The sequence below is a fragment of the Thermobia domestica genome, chromosome 13, assembly GCF_964235325.1.
Source record: "Thermobia domestica chromosome 13, izTheDome1.hap1.1, whole genome shotgun sequence".
NCBI classification, from domain to species: Eukaryota; Metazoa; Arthropoda; class Insecta; order Zygentoma; family Lepismatidae; genus Thermobia; species Thermobia domestica.
Window position 1 is genome coordinate 161048570 of NC_137466.1, and position 25286 is coordinate 161073855.

General features: G+C 33.7%; 1 protein-coding gene across 2 annotated transcripts in view; it reads left to right on the top strand.

The window, feature by feature from the left end:
* Positions 1–25286, top strand: part of LOC145668685 (uncharacterized) — a 742633-nt gene that overhangs the window by 569391 nt on the left and 147956 nt on the right. For both annotated transcript variants that reach the window (XM_081736754.1, XM_081736755.1), the window contains exons 28-32: positions 1277–2166; positions 6318–6454; positions 10190–10237; positions 12984–13151; positions 16990–17040. In XM_081736754.1, coding sequence (XP_081592880.1) covers positions 1277–2166; positions 6318–6454; positions 10190–10237; positions 12984–13151; positions 16990–17040 — 1294 coding nt within the window. The remainder of the gene's footprint in view (positions 1–1276; positions 2167–6317; positions 6455–10189; positions 10238–12983; positions 13152–16989; positions 17041–25286) is intronic.

Consider the following 25286-nt stretch of genomic DNA (forward strand, 5'->3'; position numbering starts at 1 on the left):
CTTTTTTCTGCCCAGCACCTCGTTTCACTAGCCACCAATGGCTGTAGTTCCATTACATTATAAAATTTAAAACTTTCCTAATGACTTCGACGTGTTATTGCTCGTCAGGAAGAAACTTGTGCTTATTAATGACATATATGGCTGACATATATATTATTTATTAAAAAATAACACTGTTTAACACTTTTTAAAACACCAGATCATTATTAAGATAATTTGTGACTTCTGTCATTTTTAAAGTTAAAAAAAAAAATACTAATTCTTCTGTAACGTGAGTGTTGTAGAACAGTGTTTCTTGACCACAAGTTTGCGTAGCGATACCGTTACGACTAGTTACATCTAATGTCCATTATCAATATATTTTATTATACAGTTTTCTAAGTCACACTTCTGTAGTTACGCAAGCCCTCATCGGTGGTATAGTGGTCAGCGCTCGCTTCTCGTGCACGGAGTTCCGAATTCAATTCCCAGTGAGAGCACCATGAAATTTAAACGTTTTTGCATTAGTTCGGATTCCGCTTGAACTGTAGATACATCTCTCATATAGCCTCGGCGCTGAACGGATGCCAATCATACCAATCTAGGTGCACGAATAGCAGAAGCTTGAGAACGACCATATTAAGAATTATATCTTTTGTTCTGTAGGAAGTTCATCGGGGTCGTAGTACGGCAAATGATGAATGCGTTAAAATGTCAAATAATACTTTTTTATAAAGTGGATATTTTCAAATATCTAGGATCAGTATTAACAGACGAAAACCATATTCACGAATAAATTAGATGCCAACTAAAAGCAGGGAATTCGTGTTATTCAGTTCAAAATCTCTTGTCGTCGCGTATTCTGTCGAGGAATTTGAAGCTTAAAATATATAAAACGATAATCATGCCTGTTGTTCTGTATGGTTGCGAAACATGGTCGCTGACTCTGAGAGAAGAACATAGACTGAAAGTATTTGAGAACAAGATCCTGAGACGAATATTCGGACCTAAGAGGAATGGGAATAGCCGGAAACTTCATAACGAAGAACTACATAATTTATACGGTTTACCATTGTTAGGGTCATCAAATCTAGGAGGCTTCGGTAGGCAGATCATGTAGCCAGAATGAAAGAAAGTAGGAACGCTTTTTGTGAACGCAGCATTGAACCTCCGGGTTCCATAGACCATAGAGTTTTTACTTGTGTTTACACTTATCATTAGCAAATTATTTTTACTGTAAAACGTTGAGATCGTTAAATCAAGTTATAATTTATATTTTTCTGTATCTCTGTTCTAGGGACAATTGGAAGAAGGCTTGTTATTCTGTAAAAGGAATTATTGATAATCTAATGGCATATTTGAATAAATGTGAAGAAGAACTAAACTCTGCTTTGTTGGAGAAATCGGCTGAAGATAAAGAACTGGATGGCGAAACGTTTGAAAAAGTGAAAGAAGCTGCTTTGAAATCTGAAGATTCTAACACTTCTCTTGCTACCGAAGACGGTGAGAATAAATCCGCTGTGCATAGTGTATCAAGTGAAGCCCTTGTATCGGATAACGAATCAGTCGAACAAGGACCTCTGAGCAGTGACGAATCAGTGACATCTCCCGGAAGAGGTCAAACTTCAGTAGCCAAGAAAAAAGGATTAAAAAGAGTTAGTTTTGCGCCAAACATTGATCGTGTAATGTCGCTCTTTAATGATGAAAATTTATTGCGTTGTGTGGATGAGAAATCGAATCCGTTTGCGTTTGTGACGTCAGATTTAGATAACTGTCTATCCCATTTGAAATCAGATATCAGAAAGATGTTGATGGTTCTGAAACGAAAATATGGTAACGTAACTGCACAACAACTGGAAATATCAGTATTGGAAGATAAAATATCATTTTTGACAGAACAGCTTCACATCGAAGCTCAAGAAAAAGATAAATTGATGCTAGAACTTCATGAAGCGAAGAGTTTTCTGCAGGGGTACGAAAGTGAACGACAGTCGTATATTGATCAAGTGAAATCTCTGGAGTCAAACCAGGAATCGTTGATTATTGAATTACAAACAGCCAAAGGCAAGCTTGCTGATGTCGAAAATGAGAAGCGAAGAAAGGAAGTTGTTACCGAAGGTTACGGGGAGAGTATACAACCCAGCATAACCAGAAGAACTGAAAATCTTACACAGATTCAAGACAAAGGTAAGTCAATACTAGCGCATACTGCTACTTAAATAATAATAATAATAATAATAATAATAATAATAATAATAATAATAATAATAATAATAATAATAATAATAATAATAATAATAATAATAATAATAATAATTATTATTATTATTATTATTATTATTATTATTATTATTATTATTATTATTATTATTATTATTATTATTATTATTATTATTATTATTATTATTATTATTATTATTATTATTATTATTATTATACTTCGGTGCATAATAATATTGCAAATGTTGGCTATTTAAGATTTTAATAATAGCGACAATATTTATGAATAAGTAGTGTAAAAGAGCATTATATAGTAATTACTTATCAGGCTTTCTGGAATATCTTCATCATGACTTACTTACTACTAGGCTTAACCTTCCAACAGTTCAAACTCTAACACTAGGCACCTCCTGACTACTAATAACGGCCCACAATATTATGTATAACAAATAATTTAACATAGAAATCACAGTAAATAAAATTACTTCGTATATTGCCAATAACCCACTTATATCATTCAAACATAATTACTGTCTGGTACAGCACGAGTTCACCACTCAACGGTAACCTTCCAAGAACTTTCTTTGTTTCGTTGCATAAGAACATTAGTAATTTATCATTTTCGAGGCCAATTTCTCTCTTTCATTTCTTGTCCACTACCTGTGCCGTTTTATAGAAAATAATTCTTTTCCTAATAACTGCCGAATGAAATCATCAAATGATGCAGCTAAAGTGATTCTATAAATTAACAGTAGTATGGTTTATTTTAAGTGGAAGTCTTTGTAGGGTCAGTGTTCCGCGATGGTTTTCAAACTAACGGAAATGCAAAGAACAATATAAAAATGTTGGAGCTTTGGATTCAGCCTTTTCTATATCGGTTGCAGGTCTACTATTACGTGATAAATCAACACAATTTCCAGTTTGTTTGAAATTTTTAAATCATCTTGCAAATTCTTCTATCACTCGGAGAATTTGCAATATTCCTTCTCCAATATTTTTGAAACACTTCCTTCTCCTAAACCTTTGCCATCGTATCATCAAATGTTTCTCTCGAGACAGTGATGTCATAATGTTGGCAGTTCGAAATTTTTTTAATTAGCACATCTTTACAAGTTATTTCCTGTTACCACCCATAATGCACGATGTACGCAAATTTGGCGAGACTTAAAAAAATGTACTGCATTTAGATTCAGGTAGGATTACAACGGTAGGAATAGTTTATTCTCTATTGTAACTGAAGCTAATGTGTTTAATCATAACGTAGTATAGTAGCTTTATAAATACGAGTAATAATGATAATAATACATTTATAGTACAGCACTCATGAGCAGGGTGCGTAATCCTGGGAGGAATGAGAGGAAAATTATATTTTTGGAAGAAAATTGCTCTCACTAGAAACTTACTGGGAGGTGAATTAAGTTATACTATTAACAGAAGCTTGTAAATTAATTACAGTAATTCATATATAGGGCTAATTAACATATATTTCGCATGTATGCATAATTAATGGGTGAACTAGTGGTTAACGGTATCCCTAATCTTACATAGTTAAGTAATTATGAATGTTCAAATATATGAACCCTCCCTCTCCATGTCGAAACATTTCAGTACGAAGATTTTTTTACACTTCTGTCTCCCCTCCTCCCCCTATTTCGACTCTTATGATTTCGCACTCTGCTCAGGAGTAATAAATAAACAAATATGAAAAAAAATGTGAAATTCAAATTGTAATGAATAAATATTAATAATAAACAAGCCTCAACTATACAACAAAAGACGAAAAAATACCTAATTAAGGACGAAATTTGCAATCGCCAGGAAATGTTCCTGACTTTTTACACTTTATCAGTAACTCCGGAAGGAATGAATAAATTTAAGTTCCTTTTAGTAATTTAGAAACGTACGCTTCTTCTACGCTAGAGAAAACTATCCAAATTTGCATACGGGTTGCGGAATCAATGAGAATAAAGAATGTAAGTGATTTAGCGGTTAACGTATGTGTGAAGGCTCGATTATCCCCAATTAATGGCAACACGTTTCCCCAATCTTTCCCATGTATTTTGTAAGGCCCGACAGTATTCAAAATAATTCAACCAAATGCAAGGGATAAATATTCAAACATGGTCGGAAGACAAGTTCAATCAATAATAATCAGAGAATCATTCGTGCAGTTTTTGATGTTCTTTCATTGTTGAGAGATAACCATCATTGGCAGCATGTTTCTGAAGAATAAAATAAGTACTTTCAACAAGGACAGAAATAATATATCGAAAAACTGCAAGATTTATTCTCTGATTATGTATTTAACTTGTCTTTCTACTCATCTCTTGAATTTCATTGAATTATTTTGAATATTGTCGCTCCCGACAAAATGCTTAGAAAAATAAGGAGTACATGCTGCTGTCTATTGATTATTAGCGCTTATTTAAACTCACCTTAAGGTATGCACTCTTGCTGGAGCCTACTACCTACAAGAAGTTCTGTCCCAGTCCGTTTCCTTAATAATTTTCCAGTATGTAGATTGAAAATGAAATTCGTGCTAAGTGCCAAAAACGGAAAAGTTTACTTTAGTGTCAAGATGTGGCCTATGTGCCTAACTCTCTGCTCAGTGAAAAACGGGCTACGTAGTATTCACTATAGGAGTAGTTCAAATAATCGCTAGAATAATGCTCGTGGGTCTATGTCTCACCAGTTCTAAAGTAAAATCCAGTCCGTTTCCAGTATGTAGATTGAAAATGAAATTCGTGCTAAGTGCCAAAAACGGAAAAGTTCAGTTTAGTGTCAAGATGTGGCCTATGTGCCTAACTCTGCTGAGTGAAAAACGGGCTATGTAGTATTCACTATAGGAGTAGTTCAAATAATCGCTAGAATAATGCTCGTGGGTCTATGTCTCACCAGTTCTAAAGTAAAATCCAGTCCGTTTCCAGTATGTAGATTGAAAATGAAATTCGTGCTAAGTGCCAAAAACGGAAAAGTTCACTTTAGTGTCAAGATGTGGCCTATGTGCCTAACTCTGCTGAGTGAAAAACGGGCTATGTAGTATTCACTATAGGAGTAGTTCAAATAATCGCTAGAATAATGCTCGTAGGTCTATGTCTCACCAGTTCTAAAGTAAAATCCAGTCCGTTTCCAGTATGTAGATTGAAAATGAAATTCGTGCTAAGTGCCAAAAACGGAAAAGTTTACTTTAGTGTCAAGATGTGGCCTATGTGCCTAACTCTCTGCTCAGTGAAAAACGGGCTACGTAGTATTCACTATAGGAGTAGTTCAAATAATCGCTAGAATAATGCTCGTGGGTCTATGTCCCACCAGTTCTGAAGTAAAATCTGGGCTTTTTACTCAACATTTTGGCACTTAGTACGGATTTTTAGTCAGTCTACATATGAAAAAAAATACGAACATTGGGGACAGATTTACATAAAATCACAAAGTATTGCATGGTTGAAGTAGGAGCACCAACAAATAGAAAAAATTATTTCTTTTACTGTCATTACGAATAAGATGGAGCAATTGAGATTTCGGTCCTTTTAACCTATTACTCTTTAGGATGACGAAAAATCTCTCTTTTGCCGTAGGAAACAACTGTTGCTACTGATACACTGTGTAAATGTCCCACTTGAAATTTGTAGAAACAATGCATACTCCACACTCTCCCGATATAAAAACAAAAGTTTGTTCTTCATTAGAATTGGTGACGAGCAGTTAAAGACGTCGAAGAAACATGACATCTTTAAGTTTTACGTCCCACGTTTATGCTGTGTGGACTAAAGGAAACGGGAAATGGTGGAATGAAGAAAGTGGGAGGACCCCGAGAAAAGCCACGCACACGGTGTTTGTCCATCATAAAGTTCACTTGGCGTGAGCGGGGATAAACCAGGGACCCCACACACCAGAGGTGAACGCTGTACCACTGAGCCACCGCGGCCCCTGCGTCAAAGAAACAATGAATGCTCCATACTCGCCCGATATAAACGTAAAAGTTTGTTCTGCATTAGAATTAGTGACAAGCAGTTTAGGGCGTCGAAGAATTTCTACACATCGGATAATATGTTTCGCTTTTGTCTTATTTAATCGTAAAATCAAAATATTTCATAATATTTTTTCTCTTATTCTTATAGCTCGAAGAGTATTGAGTGTGAAGTCTCCTAGTGCACATGATTCTTCCCATTTGTTGCATATCATAGAAGAGCTCTGTATAGAGGGTGACAAACTAGCAGAAGAGGCAAAACGAGAAAAGGAAGATCTCGAACAACAAGTAAGGATATATTTTTTCACTGTTCTCTCTCCTTTCTGTTCCTTTACTAGGATTTTTTTCCAATACTGTAGTGTATGTTACTACAATAGTATGTCGCAAAATGAGCAGCATTACTAGTCTCTGTGAAGAAACTTGTACTTTCTACCTAAGTAATCCATTTATTTATTTATTTATTTTTTTACTGTATTGTGGTTTTCATAAAATGTATTGGTAAAAGTACTAAATGTAATATTTTTTCGGGGATAACAGGAAGTAAAAGTCCAATAATTTTTTAGTTAGTTTTGTGATGTATTCTTTATTGTCTCTTAACAAGTATCTTTATTTTGTTAAAGGAGTACAATGGCCCAATACTAGATACGTATTTCAATGAATTTACTTTCGGAGAGCAGGTTCATATGTTCCAAACTGTAATCTTACTATATGGGTTTTGTGCTAGACAAATTATGTGAAAAGTTCATGTTTTATGAGAATATCGTACAAATAGTTACAAGCTTTGCACACTTTCTTCATGTGAAGACAATATATCATAATTTCATAATAATAGATTTTCTTTTGGTTTCTTCTTGTATAGTTTTTCGTTGGTTTCACCACAGTTTTTGTTTCGAAGTAAATTTCCATTTTCTTTTTAATCTCATCAAGGATTTCAGTTTCCTGTCTGTTTTCTTTATCTTATAAATCGAAATTGTGCGACATTTAATTTAAGATTTTATTTTTGGTTTATTGTATTTATAAACTGAAATTGTAGAATATTTTAATAGTTTTTCTTCTTTCGTCTTTTCATTGATTTTTATTTTCATTCTTAATTATTCTGTTGCTTTACTGTTATATCATAGTCGCAGTATACTATACAATGTGCTGTCATCTTTTCCTTAAAAGCTTGAGATCGGGTATGGTTTAAACTTATGTCTTCTGTTTTTTCTATATTAATAATAGATCATGTAAGGCCATCTTTCCGCAAAATATTCTTCGGGATTGGTGGCTTTATTCTTTTGTAATATTTTCTGCTTATGAATTCAAATATCAATTAAATGGTATTAGTTTTATCCTTTTAGCTTAAACGCAGTGTGAATTTATTTTCAATAAAGCTGCATTACGATCAGGCATAAAGTTATATTATCTTCAGAGAATTGAGAAGTATGTAAAAATTCATAATAGCACATACGTATATACATAATATTGTGTTTCCATACATAATCATTGTAGTACTGCAAATGAAATATGTCAACCGGACTAGCAAAGGTTTTTTTTATTTTTATTTTTATTTTTTTAAATTATTATTATTGAAATAAGACTTCTGTGGGTCAGAAAAGTGCCCGTCTGAAATTCAATCGATAGATAGATGACATATACAGAGAAAGTGTGATGTCATGACAACACATTGGTAAATAGTGTTAGAAATTTCAATTTAATATAAATAAAATAAAGAGTTTGTTTGTCTGTCTGTCTGTCTGTGTGCGGCGTAGCGATCAAACGAGTGGACCGAGAGTTACCAAATTTTGGTCACGGGTACCTTGGTCCAGAACCCAGACCAAAGACGAAGCGTGTCTTTCAAAATTTGAACCAGGGGTGTCTCAGGGGAAGCGTTTACAGTAACATGTAAAAATAGTAGAAAATGACCGATATTAGTGTCGAATTCATAGTTTTCGCGGTCGCTGAGATGAATGGTGAAACTCCGGTCGCAATCACTTCCAAATTCACCCCATTCGGCTGCGGGCCGGTGGTCACCGAAGGTGGGAGGCATACGAAAACATGTAAAAATAATCCAAAATGACCGATATTAGTGTCAAATCCATAGTTTTCGCAATCGCTGAGATCAATGGTGACACTTCCATTAGCGATGACTTTCAAATTCAGCTACCATTGTATGCGGGCCGGGGGTCACCTGCAAGGAGCGGGAAGGTTACCGAGACATGTAAAAATAATCGAAAATGACCGATTTTTTCTTTTGTTGTTCAGTGTGTTTACATAGATATTTTATCTGACCCATGCGAAGAATGGGTATTTCAGCTAGTATGAAATATAAATCCTGTTCTGAGTGGAAGCTCAGTAATGATCATGTAAATATCATCATCATGTATGAAGGAGTTGATTCAGTATGTTTTTATGACATTATACCCTTCCGATATACGTCAGCAATCTTTCAATGAGTTTTAGACGGTCAAACTTCCATGATTTTTGTCTTCTTATCTTATGGTTACCGAATTGTAAAGTAGGGCCTTTTCACTTTCCTTGAAGCTCTGTTTTCAGTCGCCGTATTAAGTTGTCTCTCTTATAATCATGTTACGTTTGTCTGTAATTTACTCATTGAAATCATTTATGGTAACTGTCTTCCGAACACTGTAAAATTATTGAAATAAATAGGGTGAATGATCAAAATAGAAATATGACTTTAAACTTAAAAATTGGCATTCCTAAACATTGTGTGCACTACAATATAATGAAACAGCCTAACGATCCTCAATATGAAAACATTTATTAAGTAATCATAATATGTTCATCTGTTGAGACACACTAGAAACTTCATTAGTGGTACATTATTTAAGACAAAAGTTTAGAAAAATAATAAATGATGCTTAAAGAAATAAATTAAATATATGATGCAAGGTAAAAGAGATTTTGGAAAGTTGGTAACAGATAAGCAAAATAAAATTAAATTTACAAAGAAGTAAATTACATTTCATTTGTTGTCTGTAACTGTTGTTTTTAAAATTATGTTAACGTGTATTTTTCTTTTGATATTTAACAATATTTATTTATTTATTGTATATTGAATGTAACAGGTGCACCTGTGTTTAGAAGTATACATACATTCGTAAAACTTTGTTCTATATGCTAAAGTATGTGCTCGAGTATTGTTTTGCATCCACATGAACTGGCGCAAATTTTGGGCAGATGAGGGAGACATGTCCCCCCAATCCTGAAACTGGGGGGGGGGGACTGTCCCCGCCAATAATCAGATTTGAAATGTGTTTTTTGAGGAGAAATGTGATGATTTCTGTCCGACTGTCACAAAGAAAAGTGAGATGAAATTGATGTCCCTTGCTGTATAATATACAATAGGTTCATCTCAGAAATCAGATTCATCTACCATAATATGATTCTCATTCCCCCCCCCCCCCCCAAGAATAATAAGACTCAAATCTGCCCGCTTCCCAATGTTGAAGACAATTGTGCTTCCTGATCTTCCACTGCATTGTTTTACAATTTCACAAATATTTTGAACATCGCTTTAAAAAAAGGAACAGTCTTACTCTCGCCCCCCTCCTTCCCCAATGTTAAAGATGATTTGCGCTGATGTCCACATGAAATATATCTATTGTAGTCTTTTTATTTGGACGATATTCTTCTAATGGACGATATACCGAATACATTCGCGCAGTGATAGTGTGAAATGTTAGTAGCCGCAATCGCATTTTGCTGTTCGGAAGATGATTTTTGATAGTAATATTGGGGAATATGTCTCATTGGTTTAAGTTTTTAAAATTAAATTACTAATAATTAAATAAATAAATATTCAATTGATTTTTTAAAATATTACCTAATTTTCCTAAAATTATCTTCTTAAATGCTCATGACATCTCTAGCTCAACAGATGAAAATACTATAGTAATTTAATAGAAGTTTCCATAGTGAAGAACGTTAGGTTGTTTTCTTATATTGCATTGATCCTCTACGTATCATACAAAAAAATGTTGCACCAATTTAAAATTATACAATTTACTTTTTCTATACTAGGTTACATTTGAAACCCCTCAAAAGGCTCACAGGTTTTGCTGTTATAAGGTAATTAACAAATACACAGTCTTGGGTAAGAAACAAGCACATGTAATTAACATTTCCTGACAGTGACACGGTGCATGTGTACGCTTAACTTCCAAGGTGTAGGAAATAAAATAAAGTTGCTTGTGTTATGTCTGTTAAGAATGAAAAATCTAGCAATTATGGTGAACATTTTAAACAAATATTCTTAAATATCCAGTGTGGAAAGAATGTGCAACAACTTGTAAAGAACAGGTTTTGGGAAAAGGTGAACTGAGCATGTGATCTTTCGGGTCATTTACTGTTTCTCACTGCCTTCCAAAAGCAGATCGGAATGAGAACTTTTCTTTTTCGTGATGAAGACATTTTAAATGTATTTATTTCTCCTTTAGCGCGATTCTAGTTTCAACTATCTGTATGGTATCACCAGATGAAACATTAATGGAAAATTTATTTACAATTCGGCTTTGTCACTTGATAATGTTTATTTAGGATCAGTGAACCATTATTAAATTTCGGCGTTTGTACAGGAAGTTTTTATTAATAGCTTTATGTAATGCGAAGTAGTATTAGATTTTGAAGTTAGCATGCTTTCAAGATAATTGTGGTGTAATGTTCCAAACATAAACGCCTTAGAATTTTTTTCAGGAAAACGCCGATACGCAAGCGAAGTCACGAATACACATACAGCGATGCACGTAATATTTATGTAAAACAACAATTATTTACACAGATTACTTAACTGCAGTAAATATATTAAATACAGCAGTGTGTAAGCAAACGAATTAATATTTTAGGGATGGTCAAAATTTTCCGAAATCCGGATTCCGGAAATTTCATTTTCTAGATTTCGGAAAAATTCCAATACCGAAAAAATCCGGAATTTAGAAAATTCCGGATTTTTTCCGATTTTACTTTCCGGAAAGTAAAAATTCCGGAATTGGCCATCCCTGTAATATTTCACCATTTATTTCGAAGAACCAAATCCTTTTTAAAAATCCAGGGGAAGAGGGCAATCTCCCCTCTCCTCTTTGTGAGCTACCATGGTTCCAAAAATTATAGCTTCCAACTTTTGTTGAAGAATGAAGTTTCAGTTTTACACAGTATTATGATGCATATCGCACGTTATGATTGTTTATACGTGAATATTGATTTTAAAAAACAAGTTTTGGTACTCCTTTTGTTTAATATTCCTTGCCAACAGCTAGGCTATTCGAGAAGACGTGTTTATTATGCCAATAGGCTTACAACGGCGTTAAATCTGAATGTGTAACCATCGGAATCGAACTCGGGTTTCCTACATGGGTAAGAACTCCAATCATTTTGCTACGAAGAAATTTTATAGTCATTTTTCCACACTCATAAATTAATTTCTCCGAACTCATATGCAATGTGAAAAGAATTGCTTTTGGAGGGCAGTATATATCAGCTATATATGAATAAACGACGTATTATTGTTTATATTGACATTCTTTACCTTCATCTTGTCAATTTTATAACTTCCTGCATATTTACTTCCATGTCATATTAACAAGTATCTGTGTAAATATCTGGACACATCTAAAAAATCATTTGTAAATTAGTAAAACAGGAGTGCACAGCTGGTGGTGGAGTTGTCTACTGTACAAGACTAAAATTTAATCACTTATCTGTTTGAACAGAGTAATGATCATATTGAAATAATCATCAGAATAATTTAAGCACAATTTCATTTTTTTTAAAGGAATATAAAATGTTCAAACGTTTTGGGGATAATAGTTTTACAAAGTTAAACAAAAGAAAGAATAATATACTAGTACAACTGTAAATTAGCAACACTTTATTTCGGAATGAGAGTTGTGGTTAACCTGGTCGCATATCCTTTTTAAAACATGTAACATATTTCCTGAACTATTAGCTAGAGATAAATTATGTAAGTAAATAAGCGACACATATTTCACTTTAAACAAATAACATATTAGAAAATTCATTATTTATTTTGGAACAACGTTGTGTCGTCTATCCTAGCAATATCCAGTCTTCGTAAATCTTGAACATAAGTTTTTCCTCACTTGTTTACTTTGGCTGCCAATTATTGATCCAGTCATAATTAGTTTACGTTAGAGTACCATATTTCTTTCCCTAAACATGATACTTCTGCAGTATTTTCTTTATCATCATGATCATCATCATCATTATTATTATCATCATCATCATCAACAACAACAACAACAACAACATCATATAAAAGTTGTTCAGCTACTCGTTGATTTATAGATGTAACTTCTCGTTTTGCTTTAAATTGCTCTCCCCTTCCTAAGGAATCAAACCACTCATATTCATATTGAGCTTGCCAATTTGTTGCCACTCAGGATATATATATGTAGTAGTAAATTGTCTCTATTACTGTTTCTCCAGTGTTTATTTAGTTATTTACATATTAGTGAATTAGACACTAAAACATACATATTGTAGATGCAAAGGAAATACTTTATCCAAAATTTTGTGAATGGAAAGACTTGCAAAGTCAAGGTACTTGAAGAGAAATTCTGTAACTTGTGGGGGTGCATAAAAGTTACCTCTTGTGATTTTTGAATTGCAATATTTGCATGTGTGGCTTGAGTTGTGACTTAGGTAAAAAAAAAAAAAAAAAAAAAAAAAAAAAAAAAAAAAAAAAAAAAAAAAAAAAGGAAGCGTTTGCAAATATATTACAATTTTCAATAGCTTGCTTCTCTTTTATTTAAAAATTAGTTTCTCTAATATTATAGTTTTCTTGTTATATTTGCTATAGATTGAAGCAGCGGATAAACAATTAAAAGCTACTCGAGCTTTTCTAGAAGAACAGGCAGCAGAGAGAGAACAAGAGCGCGATGAGTACTCAAGAGAGCTAGAGAAGCTGCAAGAAGCTCTCAAAGAGAAAGAACGGGAGATCAATGAGTGGAACAGAATGACTAAAGAAGTAAGTTGTAGCTATTTGTTTTTATTTTCATGATGAATTTATTATATTGTGATCCTTGCCTCATTGAATTTAGTCGTAATATTGTATTAGTTTAATATATTTTTAGTAATAGATTTATTCTTTTATTCGGGATAGGAATGTAATGTTCAATAATTATTTTCAAATATATTGGGGTGGTGAGATTGAAATGTCCGTACACTTTTGAGCAAAGAAGAACTTTCCTGATGATTGGGCTGTGCAATTGTAGTTTCCATTTTTCTGACCTTTAAATGTGTAACACGTCAGTTGGAAATTACAATCACACTGACCCAACATATAATCTTGAATCGAAATTAATTAACCTCTAACAAGGAGACTTACGGAAGTGTCACTCACCGATTTGAATGAAACTTTGCATACTTGTAGAACGTCGAAAAATAATCGACACGTATTTTTTTTTTTTTTTTTTTTTTATTTATTTCGGCAATGGTGCAGGTATAAGGGTAGAAACCACCCTTTGAACGGTAGGGGTGATCTCCAAGCATAGACAGAAAACGATCATTTAATGTAGAAGAAAACATATTGCCAGGGGGTTTAGAACAGCTGATGCAGAATCTGATATCAAAATTCAAAATGGCGGATCCAATATTGTGATCACAATTACAAAAAGTCTTCTGGTTTGAAATGCTCTGTAGTTAGGCAAGAACAATCATAGTTGGCAGGGGTAACTGCGAGAAGGTTGCTGACAGATTTGAAACCCCTTTTTGTACGTATTTTAACGGGATGCTTGATTAAAGTCGTCTCTGCACCTTCACTATTAGGGTGCTTGTTTAGAGTGAGTCCCTCGTCTCTCACTATTCGGGGTGCTTATTGAAAGTGAATCCTTTCGCCTTTCAGTAGTCTGTGTGTTTATTTAAAGTGTGTCCCCTCGTCTCTCACTACGTCAGAACTTCATATATCCTCAATTGTTATAATTATGAATTTATCGAGAAAACGTTTTGCAGTAATGATATTCCACAAAAAAGTGTGTGATGTGTAAACATCGTTTACATCATGCGCACTTATTACGGAAATAACTGTAAATAAATCGCAAAATGCTGCAGAATCTTTGAAACAAAATGTTACGGGATTTTCAAACGCAGGTGGTTTTTCTTTCAAATAACCGCTTTTGTACCACGCATACGTAATAAGATTTGAAAATCTGGGAGAAGAAAACTGATTATGAATCAGTGATTGAATCTTTATTATATTATTACGAGATGTAAATTTATGTTATAATAGTAGAGAACAATGTCAGAAAAATGTCTCAAGAAGTTTTTCCACGGCCTAAAGAAGAACAAATCAAGAGGCTGAATCCTACCGGTTGTTCCTGCAGGAAGGATTTCTATTTTGAAGTACTCTTTTGTTCTTAAAATAGGTTCAAAAGTTGATGAATTGTAATCACTCCACGAATCAAATAACAAAATGGACTTTGCATTAGACGCTGGGAGAGAAACCTCTTGAAACCATGATCTCACAAGACTTTATGTTAATTTTCCCTGATTTGATGCTTTCACAAAGACATTTTCAGATTTAAAGAGATGGACTATAGTGAGAGGCGAGAGGACTCACTTTCAATAAGCACCCCGAATAGTGAGAGTTGCAGAGACGCACTTTAATCAAAGTGCGTACAGAAAGGGGTTTCAAATCGGTCAGCAATCTTCTCGCAGTAACCCCTGCCAACTATGACTGTTCTTGCCTAACTACAGAGCATTTCAAACAGGAAGACTTTTTGTAAATGTAATCACCATATTGGATCCGCCATTTTGAATTTTGTAATTTTGATGTCGGATTCTGCATCAAATGTTCTAAAACCTACCTGGCAGTATGTTTTCTTCTACATTAAATGATTGTTTTCTGTCTATGCTTGGAGATCACCCCTACCGTTCAAAGGGTGATTTCTACCATTAAACCCGCACCATTGCCGAAATAAAAAGATACATGTCGATTATTTTTCAATTTTCTACAAGTATGCAAAGTTTCATTCAAATCGGTGAGTGACACTTCCGTAAGTCTCCTTGTAAATAAAAAATTATAATGGGGAGATAGAAAGAAGACGGTTATCGTGTTTGTGGCGTAGTACTAAGGTATAGTCTCAATTCTTGAATGTTTAATGGTAAGATAAGATCCTTCGTCTTTCCAATATCTTCTTTCAACTTATTTGGCATAATTCTTGGAACTTACCAGTGTAGTATTGAGGGAAGTGTACCTTGTATAATCGTTGACTTTACGAGAATACTGTATAAATAATAAGAACTCAACAAAAGTCAACTACCATTATTTGAAATATTTTGATTCTCCCTATTTATAGCTTATTACGCATGTTAAAATAACAATGTATTCCTTTAAATTCAATAGACTTGGCTCGTTTTCACTCAGATCTTCCACGGTGACTTTAAGTAAAATGCAGGTTATAAAATATTTAACATTTCTCTAATATATTTTAAATTATTTCAAATAATAAAATTTGTTCCTTGAATCGTTAACTGCAGAAAAGAAACTTGTCTGATGTTCATAATTTTATACGCAGCATTGATTGCTACATGCCAACTTAGTTTTGTTGCAATTTTTCATCTTACTAAATACATTATTATGTATACTTTCTGTGCAAATGGTGTAGGTTCAATTTCCGGTGTGATCGGATACCACATTAATTGTAGAATCAGTTCTAGTATATTATAATGAATTTAAAAAAAAAATAATAATCTCACATCGTATACTTTATAGATGCGAATTAATTGAAAAAGTCGATTGTTTTCTCTAACGGTCTAAATGGCTGACTGCCAATATGAAGAATGGGAAACTGTGGCTGGGAAGCAGACAATGGGTAATGGTTAGCCTGTCAGCATAATAAACCGAAGACCTGGATTCTGTTCCCGATCCACTCGTATATTTTTCACTATGTGCACTTCAAGTGTAGTTTTAATGCTAAAAATGGGACTTTAAACTGTAAACAACTTTAAAAGCAAAGAATAACAATTAAATTTCTTTTCATTTTATTCTGTGATAGGACAAAAGCTTATTCTGAAAGTATTGTATGTATATCTGCGGTTAGAGATTTATTTATTCAGAAATAATTAGTTTACTGTTTAAATGTTGTGAGTAAATTTTTACATGTAATTAATATAAGATTTGATTATTATTATTATTATTATTATTATTATTATTATTATTATTATTATTATTATTATTATTATTATTATTTTAATTCTTGCACATATTACTAATTTCAAGTCAGCTACTACCGGTAGATAGGACTTAATTTCCTATGTAACAAATATTTTGTTTTATCCGGGTTTTTTTATTTTTTTTATTTTTTTAATTCTCAACGTGTTGTAGTACTTCAGGGATCTTACAAACTATTTGCATCCTACATTAAGGTGTATTGGATTTCAGTAAAATACATTAGGGAAAAAAAAGTGGTTATTATGGGAAAAAATGTGTTATTTCCGATCAAGCTTAGGTAAAAAAAAAAAAAAATCTATATTTTATGAAAAAATTTATAAATGTAATAATTAGTGAGCATCCACGAAAATTGATTTCCACTACTGAGGTTATATTTCATTAACTTCAATCATAAAATGGTTATATAGTTTTATACATGCTTGAGAGCATTAGTAAAACTTAATGATTATTATTATTATTACTAAAATCTTGCGAAATATTTAATTGTTGATATATTTATTTAGTCAAGATATTATGATAATAGCAATAAGGTGAAATTTATTAACTTTTTAAGTAATAATAATTTTTATAGAAAGTTAAATAATTTGTGTTTTTTTACATCTGCACTTCTTTCTTTGTTCTGATCGCGCACAAGGATGCACCATGGTCTTTTGATCAATCTCCAAATCACCATATTGCACAAACTGTGAGTTTTTCATCTAGAGAATTTAATGTTTGTGAATGTGGATTTTACTTGAGTCAAATGGAGTCTTGCATGCTATGTGCATGTCAATAATTGTAGATGACTTTTTTTGTAATATAAAGTTACAGTTAGTGGAAAATGATTTAAATGTTCTCTATAACGCGGTTTTTATTTTGTTCTGGAGAAGGCTGTTTTGACCAGAACGAGTTGTGAATCAAGCATGTCTATTAAGTGGCGAAAAGTTTAAAATAATATCTACTTATAATTTGTAAAAACATACAATATTGTAATTGGTCACGATGATAAATAATTAATACTTTTCTGACCAGAGTATATACTTATTTTTTTAAAATTAAAATAAGGCGTAACGGTTTCAATAACTTAACGTTATCTTCATCAGACGTTACTTGGAAGAGATATTTTCATAACCTTTGTTAGTTTCAGAGTCGAGATGGATGGAGTTACATGATGATAAAATAATTGAAATAACTCGTAGCTACTTGTATACCCTTTGATTTGTGTTCTCGAGCGAGAACTATTTTGTAGGATATCCTTCGCTTGACTGCTCGAATTTTTTAAGCTAAATCTTTATCGTTTCGTTGCATAGAAAGTGTTGTGGGATTATAAAATAATTTTTCAATTACTGAAAATCTTACTTTGTATTCTTAACTGCTGCTTCTATTTAGGACTTCATTAGGCTATATTTTAGTTCTCTCTGGAATCTCGTTTACGCTCAGATGTGACGTGAGCTGGAATGTCTTGCACGTAGATTAGATTTAGTTTTCTTTCTCAATACCCTGCAAGAGGAAAAGATAAACCCAAGTATTTCGTGAACACTTATATCATTTCTACTCATAAATATACATTTAAGTGTCCAAACTCCTTTCATGAACTGAACTCTTTCGCAAAAATAGTTTGTCTGACCTTTTCCAGTAATTTGAACTCCTTTAACAATGTTGTGATTGTGGATTAAAATATCGCTTACCCTCACAATACATTCAGAAGACTGCAAGGAGTACTGTGTTTTATATATATATGTTTGACACTCAAAGAGTTCAGTTTATGAAAGTGTTTGGTCACTTAAATTTGTGTGTTGAGTAGAATTGATATAAGCATTTAAGAAATACGTGTTTTTTCAGGGTATTAGGAAAGAAACCTATATCTAATGTAAATACAGGAGATTCCTCTACATGTCACACCTGCGCGTAAGCGTAATTCCAGAAAGAACTGAAAGGAAGCATAATGAAGTCTTAGATAGGAGTAGCATTGGCGATGTAAGGCAGGATTTTCATTTCTGAATTATGTACCTAGGAACAAACTTCAGTAGCTAATTTATCAGTTAGTTTACTCATGTTACTGCTGCTCTAAACTGCTGGCATAACTTCCAGATGTAACTATTTGTAAGAATTAAGAAAGATGTAGCTTATTTAGTACCCTTTCATAGACGAGTGGCTAACGCGCGTGCTTTGTGTGCACCGCGTGGTGCCGGGTTCAATTCTCGGTTGGAGCTTTGTAATCCTCAAATATAATCCCCTGTAGTGAATCGGATCCCTCTTTAGAGAGTAGATTTTGTCTTTTAATAACCTTGGTGTTGTAAAAGCACGATAAACTTCAATCAACCAAATAGAACTTAATTACTCATGCGATTCCGCCGAATACAAGTAGATACTGCTCGTACCCTCGCTGCACGTGGTCGGGAGCTTCATTCGCGGTAGTGAAGCAGTCGGGGAACTACTTGAATTGAAAAGTAATGAATTCGGTCGAATATAACAAAAACTTTAACCTTAATAAATTTAGTAACTTGCTGATAGCAGATAACAGCAGTTTTTTATGTGTTAATTTATTATTTTAAGAATGTAGTACGGGTATGAATGTGATCTAAGGTATTTACGTCCTTTGTCAACAGCAAGGCAATATAGGATGAAACCTTCTGTTTAATATAGGATCTGAACCACTGTGGTGCTTTGATGCTTTTCCACTGAGTATCAAACTCAAAACCTCATTCACCAAAGGCACGCGAGGTACACGTTACACCAGCAACGAGATCTGGGATTAGAGATCTGCACGGGCTCGGGCGGTGAATTTTTAAATATACAACCATATTTCTCGGGCTTAACTTTGGAAATACTGTAGAACGATATATATATTGCACCGGTCTTTCTGGAGAACTTTTAAAGTACAACTACAAAATTAAACCTCTAATTGCTGTCAATAAAAATATAATTTTGCGTTAATTATAAGTTTCTGTAGTTCGGGCTTACTTCGGGCTCATTTGATTATAACACGAGCTCGGGCCTAAATGCTAAAACATATTTCGGACTCGGGTCGGGCCTCACATTGTAAATTCACGGGCCTGGCCGGGCCGGGCTTGGGCTAAAAATTCCGGCCCTTGCAGACCTCTATCTGGGAGTCTTTATTGTTTAACAATGTATTGAATTGAAGACAGTAGTTTGGTTGGTCTGTAATAATCTTAATCACATAATTGCGAAATGTCACTTACTACTGAAACAATAATAATCTACGCCTATAGGAAGCATAGCAATATGTTCCAAGTTACTTCTCGTAGTCTATCAGTGATACCTATTGGATTAATGCTTAGATCGTCAGTTTGCTTTACTAATGACTCAAACTTGATTTGTTCAGACACCTTTAACTTTTAAATTAAGTTTTTATTAAACTTCATCCATTTAGTCCTGCTAAACGAATATTGGAACTCTGCTTTATTAATTGCTCAAAACAGCTTCTTATCATGTCGTATTTCTAAAGAGAAGAAAGGAATTTAACTTTGCTGGCATATTATTTATGTAAAGCTGAAAGAAGTCATAAGAATCCGAACAAGTGAGATAATTATAATTTAATTATCTATATACTTACAGAAATTAATTATTTGTTTCAAAATAGTCCGATTAAAAATATGAATTCTATCCAAAAGATCAAGTGTAGCATTTTGTAACATTGACTTCTTATAATTTCCTTTGACTTGTAGCCAGAAATATGTTTTACTTTCACTTTTCCGTGGAACGTATCCAATTTACAGTTCAGAATTAAGAATTAAGTTGATTTTGAGAAGCTGGAAGCTATCCAGAAAGGATTTTAAAAAAAATAATTGGATCATTTCCAACTCCTTTGAAACACACACATGTAATGTGCATCAGTAAGGTATTATAGCTACCTGACACGATGAGCTTGACTCAGTCTGCATAGGTTCGTGTGTTTTCCAGAAAGTTCGTAAATTTTTGTATATGATTTCTCATTAACTTTTATTAAGAGAAAGAAACTTGGGAATGTACATTATAGTTTGCATACGATACAGATTGCTTAGTTAATTTTTATTTATTTATTTATTTTTATTTTTTTTATTTTTATTTTTCGTAATTAATATGTTAGTGCATGGAATCTGGAATACTAATTTATTCATTTCACTGCATGGATTGAGATTGGAATGAACGATTCTAATAAACATTTAATTTTGCTTCTCTTAATATAATTATAAAGTGATATGATCTAATTTCTGTTTTCATACTGTGTTTAACAGACATCATTATATTCTTGCATTACAGAGATATATGCGTGTGAAATCCTTTTGCTTTTGGATCTAAAGATCCAATATAATTCAATCAAAAATTTTCTTGTAGGCCTTATATCTGGAGCACTACATGTATTGTAGCCAAACCCAAACTATCATTTAACTCAGTATGATGTACTTATTCCATAAAAAATACGAAAACTTGATTGAATAGCCGTTCCAAAATTTTGTGGCCCCTGATCCAAAAATACATCAAAAGATCCAATATAATTCAATCAAAAAATTTCTTGTAGGCCTTATATCTGGAGCACTACGTGTACTGTAGCCAAACCCAAACTATCACTTAACTCAGTATGATGTGCTTATTCCATAAAAAATACGAAAACTCGATTGAATAGCCGTTCCAAAATTTTGTGGCCCCTGATCCAAAAATACATCAAAAGATCCAATATAATTCAATCAAAAAATTTCTTGTAGGCCTTATATCTGGAGCACTACATGTACTGTAGCCAAACCCAAACTATCACTTAGCTCAGTATGATGTACTTATTCCATAAAAAATACGAAAACTCGATTGAATAGCCGTTCCAAAATTTTGTGGCCCCTGATCCAAAAATACATCAAAAGATCCAATATAATTCAATCAAAAAAAATTTCTTGTAGGCCTTATATCTGGAGCACTACATGTACTGTGGCCAAACCCAAACTATCACTTAACTCAGTACGATGTACTTATTCCGTAGAAAATACGAAAACTCGATTTAGGAGCCGTTTAAAAATTTTGTGGTCCCTGATCCAAATACTAATTATTGGCCAAGATCACAATCTTTTGATGCATTTCTTGGATCATTCCTAAAATTCTTGTTCTTTCTTTCTTTATTAAAAAAAAAAATAACAAATATTAAGAACAATTTTAAATACGCCAATTATATTTTAACGTAGCAATTTCAAAATAAAATAATTTTCTTTTTCTAGCGAAAATTCAGCAGACATTTTCAGGTTGTTATTTATACATTTGTACATAAATGATTTTTTTCCGTTATCAAGATTTTTACGACGCATAACTCCCTTGAGGAAATGGCATAAATTATATTGGTCCACCATGAAATTTTGTACTGTGTGTCAATCTATAAGCTCAGTTTATACTTGTATTTTTGTTCAAGTAATAAAATGTTTGAATACTTGACCAAATGCGTGGTAGTTTATATTTATTCTATAAAATTCCAAAATTTCAATTTATTTTATTTAAATTTTACCTTTAGAATAAAATCGAAGCTAATTGTAAACAGTAGCTAACTCTCATTTTCTTCAGCTCAAAAGGGCAAGGTAAATAAGTCTTCACTCAACATTTAATTTGGGGGAGGGGGCAAGGTAGCTCAGTAATAGAGCACTTACGTCTAGAGCTTGGGATCCCTGGTTCCTTCCCCGATAAAATAAGTTTATGGTGGCCAACATCGCGTTCGTAGGTTTTCCCAGAGTACCCCCTATTTCCTCCCACATTATCATTTTATCAATTCTACCATCATTCACTTTGTCTTAACCGTCGTCTCCCTTAGCCTAAAGGGCATAAACGTGGGACGTTAAATTGAAAGATTTCATTTCATTTCAACGTTTAATTTTCGTAGAAACCTTCGGAATTATTATATATCTCCCATTTGTACACTATCCTTATTAAAGATATTATGCAATAATATTTTGCAAGACAATTCAATGAATTTCTTTTATAAATTAAAAGACCAATTCTGACCAAAGAATATATTAACTAATTAATAATAGCGTTACAGTTTCGGCAAATTAACTTTGCCTTCATCAGACACATTATGTATGATGAAGGCAAAGTTAATTTGCCGAAACTGTAACGCTATTATTAATTAGTTAATATATGCTTTGGTCAGAATTTGTCTTTTTAATTTATACAAGAAGTTCCAAAGCTAGAATGAGTGGTATTCAGAATGAATTCCTGTCGTATTAACTAAATCATAGTGTAAATATGACTTGCTTCATTTATTATTTAATTTATGTAAATTGAAAGTATTACTTTACTTTTAGCAATGTGTATCTGTCTCTCTAAGGATATTAACTTCGTAATAGAATGTCGCTTATTAACATCTGAATGAGTTTATATACTACAAAAGGTTGATTCGTCTATATGTGTCTGATTTTAAAACCTTTACCCTGCTCACAGAATTGAGCGATCCCAAAGTGAACAGGGTTTGGGAAGGCTACGTTGTAGCACTTTTCGACGCGAAGTTTTCCGTGACACAGATTCAAAAACAATGCAATGAAAATGGGTGTGCATTGGAGTCAGCTATCGTGATGAACATAAACACCACTACGTTCCAGCACTAGAAAGCGACCGTGTACTGTGGTGATCCAGCTATAGCTCGGAAATTGTCTCCGAATGGTCCTACAGAAAAACCCTTCTATACAACATGTGGTGGCAGGACGACTGCACATGGCATAGACAATTGTGAACTGCAACCAACCTACGTGGCCAATTAAAGCTCTGGATGGTATTTAAAAATTTAAAAATCGTGGACATTGTTCTTACTGAGGTCCATCGGAGGAAAAGGAAGACCCACTGCAGGTACCTCTACGAACACCATCTATGCGGGAAAAAGTGGAAGTTTTCTGCCACGCTCGATGTAGCATAGATTTATTTATCAGATTGTGGCGAAATTTGAGCCACGAGACAAAAACCCATCCTAACTTCATCTGTCAGTGCAAAGCAAATTTCTCGAAGAGATTTACGGTTGTCACAGGACACTGCTATGGAGACAAGTTAACGATTTGGCAGGTGCCTAAAAACTGCAAAATCAACTTCACATTTTTATCAGCAACATATCCTTACACCAATTTATACAGAAGATCTGCCCCATTTGTATGGAAACGTAATAAAACAAGTCGGTGTGTATATAAATAATAGCCGGTGTCGGTGAGTAAGACCTCATCATATACATCCCATTCTACACAGAAGCCTACAACAGATGGCAGCAGACACGGGCATCTAGGGTATTCCCTTCCAGGACATACCAGTGAAGTCCAGTACCATTTGATACCAGTACCATAGATTTTTGCAGGTTTGGCCTATTGAAAAGAGCACTTCACCACTGTCTGTGACCTCTGGAAAGTCTGCCAGGGGGAGTGGCTCAATATTCCCGTTCGCGTAGTTCAAAGGATCCTGCTATAACGGAAGTTAGTGCAGGGCTGTTGCCAAGACACGTTATACTCACATCGAGGACAACCGATGGTTCTACCGTGGTTTTTCCTAAGATGTCAACATCGGACACATATAGGCGAATCAACCTTCTATATATAGTATATTGCTACTTGAACTAATAAGCATAATTTTCGCTTTAAGCTAGATTTATATACAGGCAAATAGCTTTTATCATCCCTAATATACTGTACGCCATAGAGGTTGACTAAAATAGTAGCTAAGCAGCTTTTTGAACTTGTACCGTCATTCACAGAATTAATTCCTTCCTATTGCTTTTTTTAAAAATTGCCTTCATACTGTCTCTTTCTCTCTTTCACTTACTGATGAGTGGCTTGCCTAAAGTTTTTAGGTACTCTTTGAAAAATCAATTTATTTACATAAAACCTTATACAATTTCTCAAAATAATTCCTACAAAGCATCAACGCTTTTACATTCTTAAAACTACGCTTCAAATATTTTTAAAAATTCATTTTTTGGAATATCAGATATTTCATTATTATACACTGTGATAGCCTCTCCACTTGTTTGAAAACGGCGTGGCATCCTCGAAGATTTTTCTTGAATTTTGGGAAGAAAGCAAAGTCATACCAAGCTAAATTTGGAGAATAAGTAGAGTTTAGTAGAATACGGAATCTGTTTTCCTGTAGAAACTCCAATTTTTTTGCTGTGTGTGGCTATGCATTGTCGCGATGAAGAAAGTGAGATAATAGAGATTTCCGGTCGGTAGATCTTCAAGCTTCAAAGACACTCGGAAGGCAATGAGTTACATATCACTTTACTGTCACTGTACGTCGATCATCTAACTGTACATTTGCTACATCGCTAGCCTTAAAGAAAGATGCCACACCATAACTTTACCCACTCCGTGCTTGTTTAACTTTCGAAAGTGGAGTTTGATTTTGAAAACATCATACTGTCGACTGCTATTTGATTTCGGGGTCATAGTTGTAAATCCATGGTTATATTATAAACGTCTTTACTTTACCCCTGCAAAAGTCTTTTAAGCATATAGCAGCACCACTCCACGCGGTCGTCTTTTGGTTACACGCAAGCACATGCGAGACCCAGCGATTTCAACGCTTTGAAAAGGCCGAAGTAATCTTTTATTATGGACTGGGCTGCGATTGATCCAATCTTCAAGATTGACTGAATTTCCTCGTATGCGATATGACAATCCTCCTTCACAAGATTCCGTACTGCTGCAACATTTTCTTCTGTAACTGCGGTGCTAGAGCGCCCAGAGCGAGGGTCATCTGTCAAGTTTTGTTGTTCGCGTTTAAGTTCCACAGTCCAATTCAAAACTGTTTAAATTCCACGTGAAAGAGCAGAGTCTCCGAAACACTTTTCTAAACAATCATGGCATTGCTCTTGAGTTACACCATACTTAAAATTGTGAACGATCATTGCACGAAAATCACGTCGCTCAAGCTCCTATACTTCCAGTCTTCTAATTTTCAAACAGACAAATCTGCAGCCTTGCAGTTATATCTTTCACCATGTAG